Source organism: Gobius niger (genome assembly GCF_951799975.1).
Source record: "Gobius niger genome assembly, chromosome: 16".
NCBI lineage: Eukaryota > Metazoa > Chordata > Actinopteri > Gobiiformes > Gobiidae > Gobius > Gobius niger.
Genome location: NC_136867.1, coordinates 17,082,780 through 17,098,044, shown reverse-complemented (window position 1 = coordinate 17,098,044; position 15,265 = coordinate 17,082,780). Strand labels below are relative to the sequence as shown.

The 15,265-nt window shown below is 42.4% G+C and overlaps 1 protein-coding gene across 1 annotated transcript in view; it reads left to right on the top strand.

The window, feature by feature from the left end:
• The first annotated feature begins 1,595 nt into the window (after positions 1 to 1,595).
• slc8a3 (solute carrier family 8 member 3) overlaps positions 1,596 to 15,265 on the top strand; it is a 118,753-nt gene continuing 105,083 nt past the window's right edge. Inside the window, exons 1-2 of the mRNA XM_079573633.1 lie at positions 1,596 to 2,573; positions 11,306 to 13,172. Coding sequence (XP_079429759.1) covers positions 11,392 to 13,172 — 1,781 coding nt within the window. The 5' untranslated portion in view covers positions 1,596 to 2,573; positions 11,306 to 11,391. The remainder of the gene's footprint in view (positions 2,574 to 11,305; positions 13,173 to 15,265) is intronic.

Here is a 15,265-nt window from a genome sequence, read left to right as displayed (position 1 = left end):
AGAGTGATTTACAGTGGGAGGAAAATCTATGTGAACGTTTAGGAATTTCTCACATTTCTCCCTAAATTGTTCTTAAAATGTGGTCATATCTTCATCAAAATTATAAGAATAAATGAACAGTGTCTGCTTGAACTAATACCACCGAAACAATTACATGTTATCATATTTTTAATGACAATCACAGGACAGGGCGGAAAAGTAAGTGAACCCAAGAATCTCACTGAACTGCAACAGTTTTGTAAAGAGGAATGGTCCAAGATTAATCCTGATCATTGTCACGTTGATCACATTTAGTGACCAATTCAGGCAGAAATGTGAGAAATTCCAAAGCGTTCACATACATTTTCCTTCCACTGTGTATATAATAATATAAGTATTGGTCTTTTTTCTTTTACTTCACTTCTGACAATTTGTCCCACCTTTATTTCATACTGCCTTATTATTATGATTGTGCCATAGAACAATAACAAACGTATCAAAGGTTGACAAGGAAACATGAACAGAAACACATCAAGAACCTTTTGAACATGTCGCTGTTCTAGATTTGACTAAAGATCCATCAATTCCTGTTATTTTGACAGTCAGTGTCTACTTGCACAATACATCTGTATGATGATCTTTTCGGGAAATTGTTTGTGTGCATCCTTTAAAACATGTCTGATACTTCAACAACGCTGTGTCAGTTTCAATTATGCATAATAATCCACTATCAAAGTTATAAATCACTTACTGTATGTTGTTGCAAAACTTGAACTATTCATGTTTCTGAAAGTGAAGGCACATCATCACAACAGTTTCATAAACACACATTTTACAGAACGTTGTCGACATTCAGGAATAAAAGTTCCATTAAGGTCGGCACTTGACATCTGCTAAGTGAAAAGTAAATATGGAAAATGACTCCAGCATAAAGGTTTTCCCTCACAATTAGCAATTTGCTGTGATGCAGTGAGCAGCAGCAGGTGCTCAGGGAGGTTACGAGCCCCTCACATCTTTATCTAAGCTAATACTGCCCTGAAATAGACATGTAATTCATGGGGATTTACAGCTCCTCAGAGAAACATGTCGGGCAACAGAGGGAAATGTACTGATTTCTCACATGATGCACATGCCAACACAGTTTTGGTTAAAAGCGGTGCAATAAGGGGGAACATTTCAGCATAAAGAGCCAACAAAGTCATTTGCCTGATCTTAAACTCTTAAACAAGGCTGAAGGTATAGGCTATTTATTCATCAGGCAATCTGACAATTTCAAGCGAGGGTCAAGTAAGGTTTTAGAGTTTTAGGGCCATCTTGGATACAAACCAATAACCTGTCTATGCATCTGGACAACTCCATCAAAGCTGTCATTTGTAAACATCATAATTAATTAAAGGACATGACAGTATGCGTTAACGAAATCAAACCGACCACACACCTTTAAAGAGCCGGTGACTGATCCACTCGCTTTTTTATTTACGATTCCTATTAGCACCATCTGTCCAATGAGCCACACATACACGGCGTTTAGCGTAACCCCCCCCTTTTGGCCCCCCCTCTCGGTGGATCCCGGTGCGCTGTGGACCGTATGGCTGCCTCACATCCACTGTTCGCGTGGCGCAGCTTTCTTCCCTTCATCTCCTCTCAGCTGATGATGACGTAGCGGTGCGCGCCCATGGTGTGCCTTCTGCCTCGTGCGTGCGTTTGTGTGGCTATGGTGATGATGGTGATGATGATGATGATGATGATGCGCATGTCTCTATCTGCCTCTCTATGTGACTTTTATACAACCTGGGGGCGCGCGGCGGACGAAGGAGGCTATATGCATATTATGGTATAGGGCGCAACCATTTCACACCTTGGATAACGGAGCGAAGTCCCGGCCTCGTAACGCGCCGATAATGAGCCATGGAGGAAAGATAACTCAAAGTCCTTTCGCGACAAGCGGCGCGCGCCTCTAGGCCAATCAGGAAAGCCCCCCATTTAGCGTGGGACAGATTTAATGTTATGGACGTGTAGTGGCCGGGCATTTGTCTCCACGCTTCATATAGCTTAGTGTAGATTTGCTGCGCAGCGAGGGAGGCGGTGGAAAGGAATTGGAGAGAGCGCTGATTCACTGGGCTGCTGCTGCTCACACACGAGGGAGAGAGACGAGGAGCGGCTATCTCCTGCGAAGAGGGGCGCAACCTTAAAATACTGACCCCACCGCGCGCCTCCTCCTCCTCCTCCTCCTCCTCCTCCCGTCTCTCCCCCCCCTTCTTCGTCATTGACAGCTCTGCGACCGGGTCAGTCCGTGCGTCCGAGGAGGAGAGGAGCAGCGGAGAGAGCGGGGCTGATCGCCAAGGGGAGGAGAGCGCCTCTTTTTTGTTGTTGGTGGTGGACCACTTTGACCCAATCCTACATAGCTTTTCAACACTGGACAGGACTGGAGCGGCGCGTGCGGGCAACACAGCTGTGGATATTTTTTTCCCCGCTGGTTTGACTCTTATGTTATATAGCCTATACCACAGTGGCAAAGTGAGGCATAATTCAACACGCGAGGTGGATAGGAGTCTCACGCAGCGTCTCCAACGTAAAGCTCAGCGCACGTCCAGGTAGGTCTTCCAATCAATCACTGTAAGCCACGCGTGCCTTCACATAACGACAATAAGTGCAATCTGCTGACGCACAGGTTGTCTTTGCGCGATGTTGAGTGATGTGACGAGGTGATGGGATGTCAGCGCGCGTACAGCCTTCCGATCTGCTCCGTCCACTGCCCCTATATTCCCATTCCCCCCTCCGATCAATCTTCTCAAATGGACTCGTGATATCCGTCTAAATGGGTGTGTCGTTATAATAATTGCCATTGTGGGGACAGTTTTAGTCATCATTTGCCCAGATGGAGCAACGTAGGGCTATACTATTACGCCTCTTGGTCCGCTGTTGCCATGTCGTAAAATCGCTAGATCTCCTGAAGTGACACATGCGTAAAGATGCAAAAGGGCCTGTACAGGTTGTAGAGTCTAAAAGTTGTAGGGGTATGTAGTCTTTGCACCAGGAGGGATTCCCCCCACGGTTTGGTCGCACTGACAGGCGCCACTGACTGGAGAAACTACTGGCCATACAATGATTAATCAGGAACAGCTGAAGCTCGCGCAGTGCTGAGTGCATGTTTACGCCCAGCTCAAATGCCCTCCTTAAATCGGACCCCCCTTCCCAAAATAGGGGATGGGGAAAAGGAGATCCGTGGGCATGCACCCCGTTTCCACCCCCCCTCCTCCTCCTCATAAAGTAGAATTGCGCAAATCTGTAGTCTATACTAAATGTGCGTAATTGGATTGGCCTAATCAGTCTAATCCATGGAGAATTTACATGAGGAATCTGTGCATTGCTCTTTATGTGGAGTTAATGTTATCATCCCCATTTGCATGACTCACGTCTCAACGCTGCTTTAAAGCATGACATTTCCAAACAAGAACTAACAAACGCCTCTCACTCTCAGACACACGCCGCCACATATATGCAGTTCATATTGTAAGGCCTACAACTTGAGACCCCCGTGGCTGAGTCATGGCAATAATACTTCTGAAACAGTTTGGAAATATGCTAAATTTGGTTTAATCATTAATAAATATCTTACCCATTGCAGGGTGAAAGCTGTAACTCATGAGTGGAGGAGCCATGTTTTGAATCATGCTTCAAATGTTACTATTTGTATAACATAGAATTCCCTGACTTCCTTGTTTATTTTCATCATTATTACAAAACCTTGTGCATAGTTGAGCGGATGTACATAATAAACTGTTCAGAGGGCTAAATATAGACTGTCTTGGGCACGCAGCAATCTCATAATATCATTTTTTTTTTTTTTTAAACGACCACTTTTCCTTGCAATAACTCACCTTACACATTGTCTCCAACAATCTAACAATTGGGGTCATTTTCACTTAAAACACTACACCCCTTTCCCCTACGTTCCCCCCGTGATTAATAGCACTTAATTGCTTCTTCCCCACTCGCTGCCACAGCACAGCAGAATATTCATGTTTTAGAGAAGTGGTCAGGAAGTGCCAAAATACACAAAAGGGTCAATATCATTTCCTTCCTGATTTATTTCACACAATTTCTGTCTTCTTTTAAACAAACTCTTTTTCTTCTTCCTCTTTTTTTTTTTTTTTTTTCCATTTTCCGCCGCTGGCTCTGAGTTTCAGGTGATGCAGACTGTTGCCACGGTAACAGGCTCCAAGTTGTATAAAAGGTGGAAAACTTTGAGAGCTGCGATTGTTGATACAAACTCTTATCGATAACCTTTTTTTTTGGATGCGTGTGAATGGGTGGTTCACGTTTTCTTTAGAGGCCTGTTTAGCCTATAAAGTCCACAACCCTACCAGCACTAAGACAAGACAGTAAATACTACATGGACACCGCTGTGACTGGAATAAGAGCTAAACATTGGCGTAACAAAAGAAGCTCAGTTAGGCTAAATCTTGACTGTAACTGCAACTAAACCAAGACCGACATAAACCAGAACACCCCTCTTCCTCTTCTTCTCACATCACTCCAATAGCAGCATTTAGTCAAAGTCCCCTGTGCTACATTGTTTTGAAACGGAACAGTCCACAGTATAGACGCTTTAGCTGTTGCATTTTGACCATTTAGTGAAGCAGATTATCAGAGAATTTCAGTAGCTAATTCTGACAAGGGCCGCATGGGTCAGAGCGTCTCCGCACTACAGCATCAACAGTGATCCGTATTTTGTAGTAATGTGCTTGATATAGCAAAAGAGCCCACGCTGGTTCAGATGGAAGGGCCGCCGTCTGATGGGCTGCGTTTTATGTTATTTATGACCGATTGCCCTGTGGTTACTTTAAATGGCACGCCTGATTCTATCTGAGAAATGAGGGCCATCAATGAGAGTCTCTCTATTCTGCAGATTTTAGATGATTATTTGAATTTTCATTGTCTTGCTATCGTTCCTTTTAGGGCATTTTAATTGCACCTCTGCAACCATTATGGCATTCTTCTCCACAGAACCACTGCTCACTTCTCTCCATTTTGACCATTCTTTATAAAGCTTGAGACGGTATCTTCCATGCACATCTTGACAGACACCAAATGATAAATGGCCTCAATTTATAAAGCGCTTTTCCACCTACAATGGGCACTCAAAGCCATCAAGGAACCTCTCCCCCTTCACACACACACATACACACATTTAAACACAGGCTCCGGAGGTGGGTTAAGTGTTTCTCCCAACACTATGCGCTGGCGGGAGTTCGGATTGAACATTTTGGAAACATGTTACAAGCCATTTGCAGAGTGCGTAGTGAGTTACAATTCAAGCCACAGTTTGAACGTCCAATCATTACAAAGAAATATTGCTATTAGAAATTAGTTTTGAAGCACTCAGCAGGTGCCAGTGTGTCTCATTTGATAACTTATGGACTGCAGCTGTTTCAATTCACTACAGATGTTAAAGTGAAAGCGGCTGCGGTTTCCTGTTGTACATTTACCATCTGGCCGTGAACTAAAGGAATGTGTTTCTGAATGTCAAACCACAAACACTTAATAATGTGTTACTAAATCTTTACATCTATCGCTTTGCCAGTTTGTCACAGATCGGCTCGATGCATCCATCCAAAAAGTCATCGAACAACACAAAAGTCAAGTCAAACGCGTGTTTCAGGGCCATGTTTTAGTTGGCCAGCGGGACTGCAGATTCTGCCCCTCAGTGACAAAGGCAAAGTCGGGTATAGTAGTGTGAATACCCTGTGCTGTATGATGCACAGCTGTTCATGCAGCCTGTGGTTTTAGCTGTTAACTGTTTTGCACTTGGAGATAAAGTAATGATTATGTTTTTTACCCCATAAATCTGAAAAAGTTAATCAAACATTAGCAAGTAAAGCCAATGTTCAGAACACAGACAACGTAAAGCTTTTGTCACTGTGCCAAGGACATCTTTGCTAATGACTGGCAACTTGTTTTTTTTTTACATTATGGCTAAAAACACTTAAAAAAGTTAACTTAGTATAACATGGGAATTTTAGATTGACTGAAGCCGCTCTACTTCCACTTGCCCATTATTTTAGCGTCTTTTCCGACTGTGGAGTCACTGAACATCAATCACAGCTGGAAGGTGGAGCTCGGAGTGTCATTTTTAAGAGCTCTCCCAGTTACAGTGACGGCTAATGCCCAATAATTGGTTCAGCGGATGATTGATGGACGAGGTGATTGACAGGTTGACGGAGCGCTTCACTGTAAAATCTTTAAACGGACACAATCGTCTGCACCAATAATGTAAATCTCATTAGTATAAATGCATTAAGGCACTGACATGCTGCTCAGGTGTACCTTCCCACGAGGACATTGATTTTCTTTCCCCACACAAATTGCGCCGCTTGCCATTTCGATATGGCGAGTAGACAGAGGCGTTTCTTTACGTTGGTTCCATCATCAATAAGAGGCCCAAATGAGCAATTATACAGGGCTATTTGGTTGCTAATTATACTCCCTGGATGGTACTTTGCAATGCTAATCCTGCTTTGTCAGTGATGGTGGCGTAAAAGACTAAAATTAAGATAAATTACAGAAGAACGAAATAACTTAGCAAACTCTAAAGCTAGTATAATGAAAGAATCAAAAGAAGTTTTGGATATCCTCCTATGCAGTCCAAACACATGCCTGTATTTGTGAATTGATGCTACCAAAATTCTCCCGTCAAGAAATGTGAAATGTGTGATTGTACTGGCTCTTTCCACAAAGGCTAGGCTACATGCAATAATTACCTCCTAGTCTGGATGTCAAGATTTACCGTTTTTTTGCAATTATCATGGTTATAAAAGCTCACAGTAGGTTAATGGTGAGGATTGTAAGACCCACAATTATGTCTTTCGAGCCTCAGTGTATTATGCCAAAAGGTGTATACTCATTAATAAAGACTGAAGAAACTGAAGAAAAGTGTGAAATAAAGTTCAAAGTAAAGCAAAATCGTATCCATTTTTGCATGATAGCTACATAACGTTGCCAAGGGAAGAGTCCCAAAAGAACCATGAGCAGCTGCGTTTGTTATGTCGCAGGGAAAACGAAAGGGAAATTGTGTGAGTGCCTGGAAATCTGCAGATAGGTTAATTTGTTTAGGTCACTTAGAGAGAGAATATCTTATAGCATATCTTTTCATTATTTTATCAGGCCTATTACGTATAGACAAGATACGTGAAATCACAGAATTTTTCCTCACAATAATCATGACTCAAAAATGTTGAATTGTGACATTCTTACCTCCAAGATAGTAAATAGTTCACATTCAATTGAACTCATGTGATACACTTCAATGCAATGTGACTCTGGAAATTGTATCTATGTCCATGGACAGCTTTGTCATCATTCAATGTATGAGGTCTGTTATGTTTCTTACCTGAGCCCCTTCCCAAACAATTATGAATTTGAGTTTAAGTTCACCTTCTCACCGTATACATGTGTCATTAGTTTAGCCACAGGCGGTGCCTTCCTTTAGATTTAGATACTACATTGTCGGCAGTATCTCTTTTGGCTCTTGTTGAAATACGCTGGACAGAGTGAAGCTGGAGCAGGTCAGCAGCTCTGCTCTCACAGTAAAACACTGAGACTTTATAGATTCACAATGTCCTTAATAACCTCTTAGTCAGTACTTACCCTTTTGCTGATTTGAGTATATGGTGTAGACCTAAATTACATTATTAATACATATATATTGATGGACAGAGGCAGGCGATGTCTATAGCCATAATAGTCTATGTCTACATCCATTTCTGTCATAATAGTTGGCATTTATGACTCTAGTAAAAAGCTGCTTCAAATTAGTATTTATATCCAACTAAAAACCTATATTAATAAAAAGTCAGGGCAATACTACCGTCATGTATCTGCTCCTTGAAGTCAGATGACATTGGACAAAGACTCATCAATCATTTCTCAATTTACCCTGCTTCACATTCATGAAAAGCATATACATTGTCTATTCTTGTCACTCTCTCTCATTCGCAACTTTCAAACATTGCTCACCTTTCCTCGCGTTAGCTGCTGTCACTCAGGTATGTGCCAGTCGCTGCGCCTCTTCTCACAGGGATCGAGTAGCTGGCCCCGGTCCATATCGAGACCTGCTGATTCGACTAAATTCAAGTTCCTTGTCTCTCGCTCCTGTCAACCGCTTTTACCTACAGCGTATCGCAGTGCCCTCCTCAAATACCAAGATCACACTGGATATCCAATCTGGCTAAAATAAACATCTTACTTTGCAATTATAACAGGGATTAGTCGGGCTGCAGAATGTTGACTTTGCGCTACTTCCAGTGATGGTATTTGGCTTTAAACAGATCTGAAAAGCCCTCGTCCCTCGTATTTAAGTGACGTTCAGTCTATTTGTCTTTAATCAAACACAAGTGAGTGCGTGCGTTGTCAGAATGATGGCAGCACTTGTAATTGTAAGATTTGCTTAAGATACGATGAATGGGGTAATTTGTGTTTCATATTACAGATAGGCTTTCACTGTATCATTGTGAAGCCAAGACAGACTCACGACATCAAGTAGAGAAATGTACTTTTTTGCCATTTAATTAAAGCCCCACTGCGGAAAATTCCAGATTATGTTGCTATATTAGAAGATAGACTATACAACATAAACAAAGTGACCAAAGGGATCAGCTATATCAAATATGGTCAGGCCCTAATGCTCAGCTAAACAATGATGATTTTGCAGTGGTTCATCAAAATTAAGCATTTGAAAGAGAACTTTATGTATTTTAATGTTCATCAACAAAACCACCCATAAGTAAGAAATGTTTGTGGGCAATCGATGGTCAAACCTCATCAACGGTGATGATATAATTTGTCATCTGTGTCTTGCCTTAAGTAGAATGAGTCAATTGCCTGGCACAGTGGCACAGTGTTACATGTTACTTAATGTGGGCTTTTACCCAGAGTGCAGGAAAGTGTTGATCATAGAGAGTAGAGATATCCTTAACCAGGCCAGAACACGAGAAAGCACTTTTGGGATAGAGGAAAACACGTGGCAGTGGGGAATATGGCGAGACAACTTATGAAAAAAGTACATAAATAAAACCAGCGACATGTACTGTACGGTCAGCAAGTTTAGACAAGTTTTATGAAAAATATATTTTAAGTTCACTTAAAGTTACACTATGTAACTTTTTATGTGGAAAAAAACCTTGCTGTTTGTGCATTATTGGACATTTTAGATTTGCTGGCCCTATGGGTGCAGCATGGCCCCATTGCTTTCCCACACAGTGGCCTCTAGGATTCTCCGGAATCGATTGTTTATGGGTTTCTGGCATATTTCTGGTACGAACCCCTAAAAACAATTGATCCTGGAGCATCATAAAGGCCACTGTGAGGGAAAGCAAAGGTGCCAAGCTACACCCATAAAGCCACTGAGTCACTAAAAGGTCAAATACAAATATTTTCACTTAAAAAGTTGCATAGTGCACCTTTAAGTTGAGAAAAAGTCTGTTTGCGTTGTTGAAGTTCGGGTCACACTAGTCAAGATTATTCAGAAGCTGATGTGTACTATGCTTTCATTTCTTGCTTATTTGGCATTAGTTGACTGCATTAGGTGTCCACAGCTTTGAGATTGGGTGGATGCTGAACAATATCAAACAAAAACTGAGTGCAGGGCCTGTAGTCCTGTATTCCACTACTTAAACAAGAACAGGGTCTTGGCCAAGGACACCGTACAATATCTGGATTCCTTCTGCAAACCATATAATTCATTTGGCCCATATAAAACAATATAACAACAAAAAGGAATTTCACATCATTGTTGTAAAAATGGACTGTCTCTCTCTTCCTCTATGCCCTGACGTTATCTTGGTGCTGCTTGTGGTCTGTAAAGAGGCCCCACTTGCCCCTTACCAGTCCAGATAATCACTGTATCTGGAGAGAAGATGTAGCTCCCCATAAATCCCCAGTCTAATGTCTTTTAGCAGCTCACATCTCTCTGCAGCCAAGTCTCCTCATGCCTCCATTGCCTCTGGGTTCAGCTGTTAGCTTCAAACGCATTGTCAGGCCATATCTCATAAGGAACGAAGAGCCTTTTATGAACTGGACACTGTGGTGGTAGTTACTGTAACGCTGCTGCCTGGCGTTTGCAGATGTGTTTAAGAGTATTTAAGTAATGAAAAGAAGACAAAACGTTGCACAAGGGCTGCACAATGTAGTCCTATATTTTTCTATTGCAAGCCTGTAACTTCTGGTAGGGTGTTCAAACAATTGCAGTTCTCAAACAGATAGTATTTGTCTGCAATACATACAACAACTACAAAAACATAGCAACAGTTACTTTCTTTATGTCAATGAACACATTGGTTGATCACCCTTTGCAGTCAGTGCGTCAGAAACCACTGATGTAGAAATGTATTAATGCAAAATAACTTTTAACTGCTGTACTAACACAACCCTCATCAAAATAGACACATAATACAACTGACAATCTAATATAATGTGCATTTAATTAGAATTCTATGTGAATGTGCACATCAACAAATATATCTCTCTAACACTGTTTCACATGTTTTTTCTCAGTTTGTGCTGCCCTTGTTTTGGGTTCCCTCTTGATGGTCTCCTGTCTCCCGTTTTTTTGCCAATGCGACATTTTGGACAGTGCTGCGTTTGGCAACATGTCCGCGCTGCTGAGCGAGCTGTTCGGAGCTGGGTATTACCCCGGAGATTTGAGACAATCATACTCAAATCCCCATTATTAGGCACACATCTCCACATCTGAAGGGAAAATAAACTCCTGAATGAGGGCCCAGGTTTTATCATGTTTGCACCTTATTCATGGAGTGTGACTTAATTTCCGAGTCGCTTCGCAAAGATAACATAAAGCTCCCCAGGTGACGATGTTTGTGAAGTCAAAAAGACACACTGACTCTAGAAACAAAGTAGTTTATTCACTTTTTAAACAATGAAGAACCAGAAGCTTATTGTATTAAATTTTTCTTAGAATAACTAAAATTCCAATTGAACTTTGTCAACATTGTTTACATCTATCTATCTATCTATCTATCTATCTATCTATCTATCTATCTATCTATCTATCTATCTATCTATCTATCTATCTATCTATCTATCTATCTATCTATCTATCTATCTATCTATCTATCATCTATCTATCTATCTATCTATCTATCTATCTATCTATCTATCTATCTATCTATCTATCTATCTATCTATCCATCCATCCATCCATCCATCCATCCATCCATCCATCCATAAACATTAATAACCTAAATAGCAGCAGCCTCATTTGCTTATAACAACATCTAACCCTGGTGTCCTCTGCTGTGTCTTGCAGGTGGTGGTGGAGGACCTTACAGCCCAGTGCTGGATCCCGTTGGGGACTGTCAGAGCGGTTTGGGCCCGTGAGACACCAGAGGGTGCATGGAGGGTTCATGGTGTGGGGGCGGGCGGTCTGCGGCCTGGCTCTGCTTCGGGCTGGTGTCTGTGGCTGCTGCCTTTGTGTGTGCAGAGGCCAAGACCACCCCGAGCCCTCTGTTAGCGCCAAAAAATGACACATGTGAACACAACGCCAAATGCGAAAAGGGGATCATCCTGCCAATATGGTATCCCGAGGACCCTTCCATGGGGGACAAAATTGCAAGGGTCATCGTCTACTTTGTGGCTATGATTTACATGTTTCTGGGAGTCTCCATCATTGCCGATCGCTTCATGGCTGCCATTGAGGTCATCACATCGCAGGAGAAGGAGATCGTCATCAAAAGACCCAACGGGGAGACGACCACAACCACGATTCGAGTTTGGAACGAGACAGTGTCCAACCTGACGCTCATGGCTCTCGGTTCATCCGCCCCGGAGATCATGCTGTCCGTCATCGAAGTCTGCGGACATAATTTTGAAGCCGGTGCGCTCGGGCCGTCCACAATCGTCGGCAGTGCTGCTTTCAACATGTTCGTGATTATTGGCCTGTGCGTATCCGTCATTCCCCAAGGTGAAGTCCGAAAGGTGAAGCATCTCAGAGTCTTCTTCATCACCGCTGGATGGAGCGTCTTTGCGTACATCTGGCTCTACATGATTTTGGCTGTGATCACTCCCAATGAAGTCGAAGTCTGGGAGGGCCTCCTAACGCTAGCATTCTTCCCTATTTGTGTGCTCCTTGCTTGGATCGCTGACCGGCGCCTACTTTTCTACAAGTATATGCATAAGAAATACCGTACCGACAAGCACAGGGGAGTCATCATCGAGACAGAAACCGAGCGCTCCAAAGGCATTGAAATGGACGGGAAGATGGTCAATTCTCATTTTATGGATGGAAGCGCGACGAGCAATCTTATCGGTCTGATCGAAAGCAAAGAGGTTGACGAATCGCGACGGGACATGATCCGTATCTTGAAAGATCTCAAGCAGAAGCACCCAGAGAAAGAACTGGATCAGCTGGTTGAGATGGCTAACTACTACGCCTTGTCGCACCAGCAAAAGAGCCGAGCGTTTTACCGAATCCAAGCCACACGCATGATGACCGGCGCTGGAAATATCTTGAAGAAGCATGTGGCAGAGCAAGCCAAAAAGTGCGCAAGTATTCAAGAGGTCCACATTGAGGAGCCGGAAGAGTATGTATCAAGAATCGCCTTCGAGCCCGCTGCCTATCAATGCTTTGAAAACTGTGGCGCCGCGATTTTGACAATTACCAGAAAGGGCGGGGACGTTGACAAAACTTTACTGTTGGATTACAAGACGGAAGATGGGTCTGCCAACGCTGGGGCTGACTACGAGTTCACAGAAGGGACAGTCGTTTTCAAGCCTGGCGAAATTATTAAAGAAATCAGTGTTGGCATTATCGACGACGACATCTTTGAGGAAGACGAGCATTTCTTTGTGCGTTTGAGCAATCTGCGAGTCCTTGAAACCGAGGATGAGGTCTTGTCCGCCAACAGTCTCCCGTATCCCAAAGCAATGCTGGGGTTCCCGACCGTGGCCACCGTGACCATTTTAGACGACGACCATTCGGGCATCTTTACGTTTGAAAGCGGTTTGGTGCACGTGAGCGAGAGCATTGGCATTATGGAGGTCAAAGTGCTCAGGACGTCTGGCGCCAGGGGGACAGTCATCGTGCCTTATCGCACCCTCGAGGGACTGGCCAAAGGAGGAGGCGAGGACTTCGAAGATAACTACGGAGAGATGGAGTTCAAGAACGACGAGACCTGGTAAGACAAGTTCTTTGTGGCTGATTTGGAAACACGAGATGGCGTTGTCTAAAATCTGCAAAACCACTGCTATAAGGTGCTGCATTAAGTTTTACTAGTATGTGTTTTACAAATGTGGGTCCAAACTTTAATTTAACAAGACCAGTATATTCCTGAAGTGATCACAATTGAGAGCAAAACCACAATATTTTATGATTCACATGGAATCATCTCACTTGAAATGTTTAAATGAGATTGGCGTCTTCTAGGATCATTGTTTAGATCAAGGTTTGTGCATGTATCCAGACTTCTGAATTCATTTATTTTGATTAACCCTATTTTATAACACGTTTGGTTCCCTTTCATTCCTAATTTTGTCAAGACAGTTTCAACCTTTGCTTTTTATTGTATTGGTAAAGAAGTACAGTATCTACCATAAACATATAAGAGTAACTGTTCTGTTCTTTTGTCAAAAGACAAAAAACGTAAAGATTTTTTTGTATAGTCTCAGTCGATTTAGTTTGTCAGGGTCAAAGCAGTGCAGTTTTTTAGTGATAGTCACTGCTTTTACTTTGAAAGTAGAGTATCATGTTTTCTGTGTTGAGATAACCATACAAGTAACTACATTGAAGAAATATTTTATAGTCAGAATTATTGTCTTGTTTTTCTTTCATATATGCATTTTGTATTTCACTTACTGCGGTTTGACTGTGGTACACCTGCTGTAAAGCGATATAGAAACATAAACTTAGCTTCAAAGCCGTGTCTGACATAACCGTCTTGCGTAACATTTGCCTTGATTTTGTTGACATCATTTAACCTAAAACTCTTTGGAAGCCTTTCATCAGATGTTTGCACTTGTCACATAGTGAGCCCCTTTTATGTTCAAGCAGTGACAATGTGTAGCATGCGCTCTGTTCCCCCTTGTTTTCTTGTCAAAACATTTCTTTCTCATCTGAGTCTCTTAGTGGCAGTTCAGAGACCCTCTCATGCATTGGGATTTGTCACTCAAGTCTGAAAGTCCTTAAGTCAACCTTCTCGGTGTCTCCCTTTTTTCTCTGTTGCTTTATGTTTTTTATTCTTTCTACTTTTTATTTTATTGGTGTGCTTTTTTATATATATTTCTAAGTTTAAATTAATTCAATCACTCAGAGCAGCTTATACGGTACACAGCAAAGGTAAATTGTTGAGTGTAAAGTGAACTCGAGCATGTAGCTGTTTTAGACTATTATTGACTGCATTTTTTTGTTGTTTTTGTTGCATTATGTATATCATAGAACTTGATTTATTGATTGCGTCATATCCTAAACATGCAGCTCTGGTATACTGGCATTTCTCGAATAACTATTAATAAAATACTTTTACGTCAGTGGTACGTGGCACCCATCTCTCACAGTTTGACTGACAGGGGTTGTGCTTATAGGTGGTGTGGGCCCTCGAGTGCCAATGCGGCCCAGGAGAGAGGCCCAAAGAGGGGCATAAGTGTCGGTACAATCAGCATGCTCCTGGGGCCCGCTGCGGCGCTGGGACACTGACTTGATTTATGTGAACGACGCTTTCGGGGCCACGTCTGAGGGGAGAAGAGAGCAGAGATGTGAAGAGAGTACTATTATTAAGATACCGCTGTGATGTTGTTGAGAGAGAATACAGCTCTATTGATCTGTCCATTGTAATGCACAGTGCAGATGTTGCCACGGCGAGAGGGAGAGAGAGGGTTGCGCGATTCATCCGGCTGTGAATCTATCAGAAAAGAAAGAAAAAAAAAAAAGTCAAGATCTGAGAGGAGATTTGGGCCGTGTGATCAAACAATTATCACGTCTGAAGTTTTCAATTGAACACTGGGGTGCAAGTGCAATAGATTATACAGACAGGCCAATTTACTCTCATCTCGGCAGACACACTCACAGGGACACTTCAGCTCTTTGTACTTGAGATTTATAAGCTATTTTTCAAATTTTTACCAATACATAGCGTCCTTTTTCCACTTGAAAGGACACAAATTCAAGTATTTTTCAGTTGCAAGCGGGGGCCGTGAAAATTATTTCTTCTTTTGCTTTTGGCTTGTTTCGATAGAGGACCACCCAGCCTGTAGTAATTCACTTATCGATTTGGCA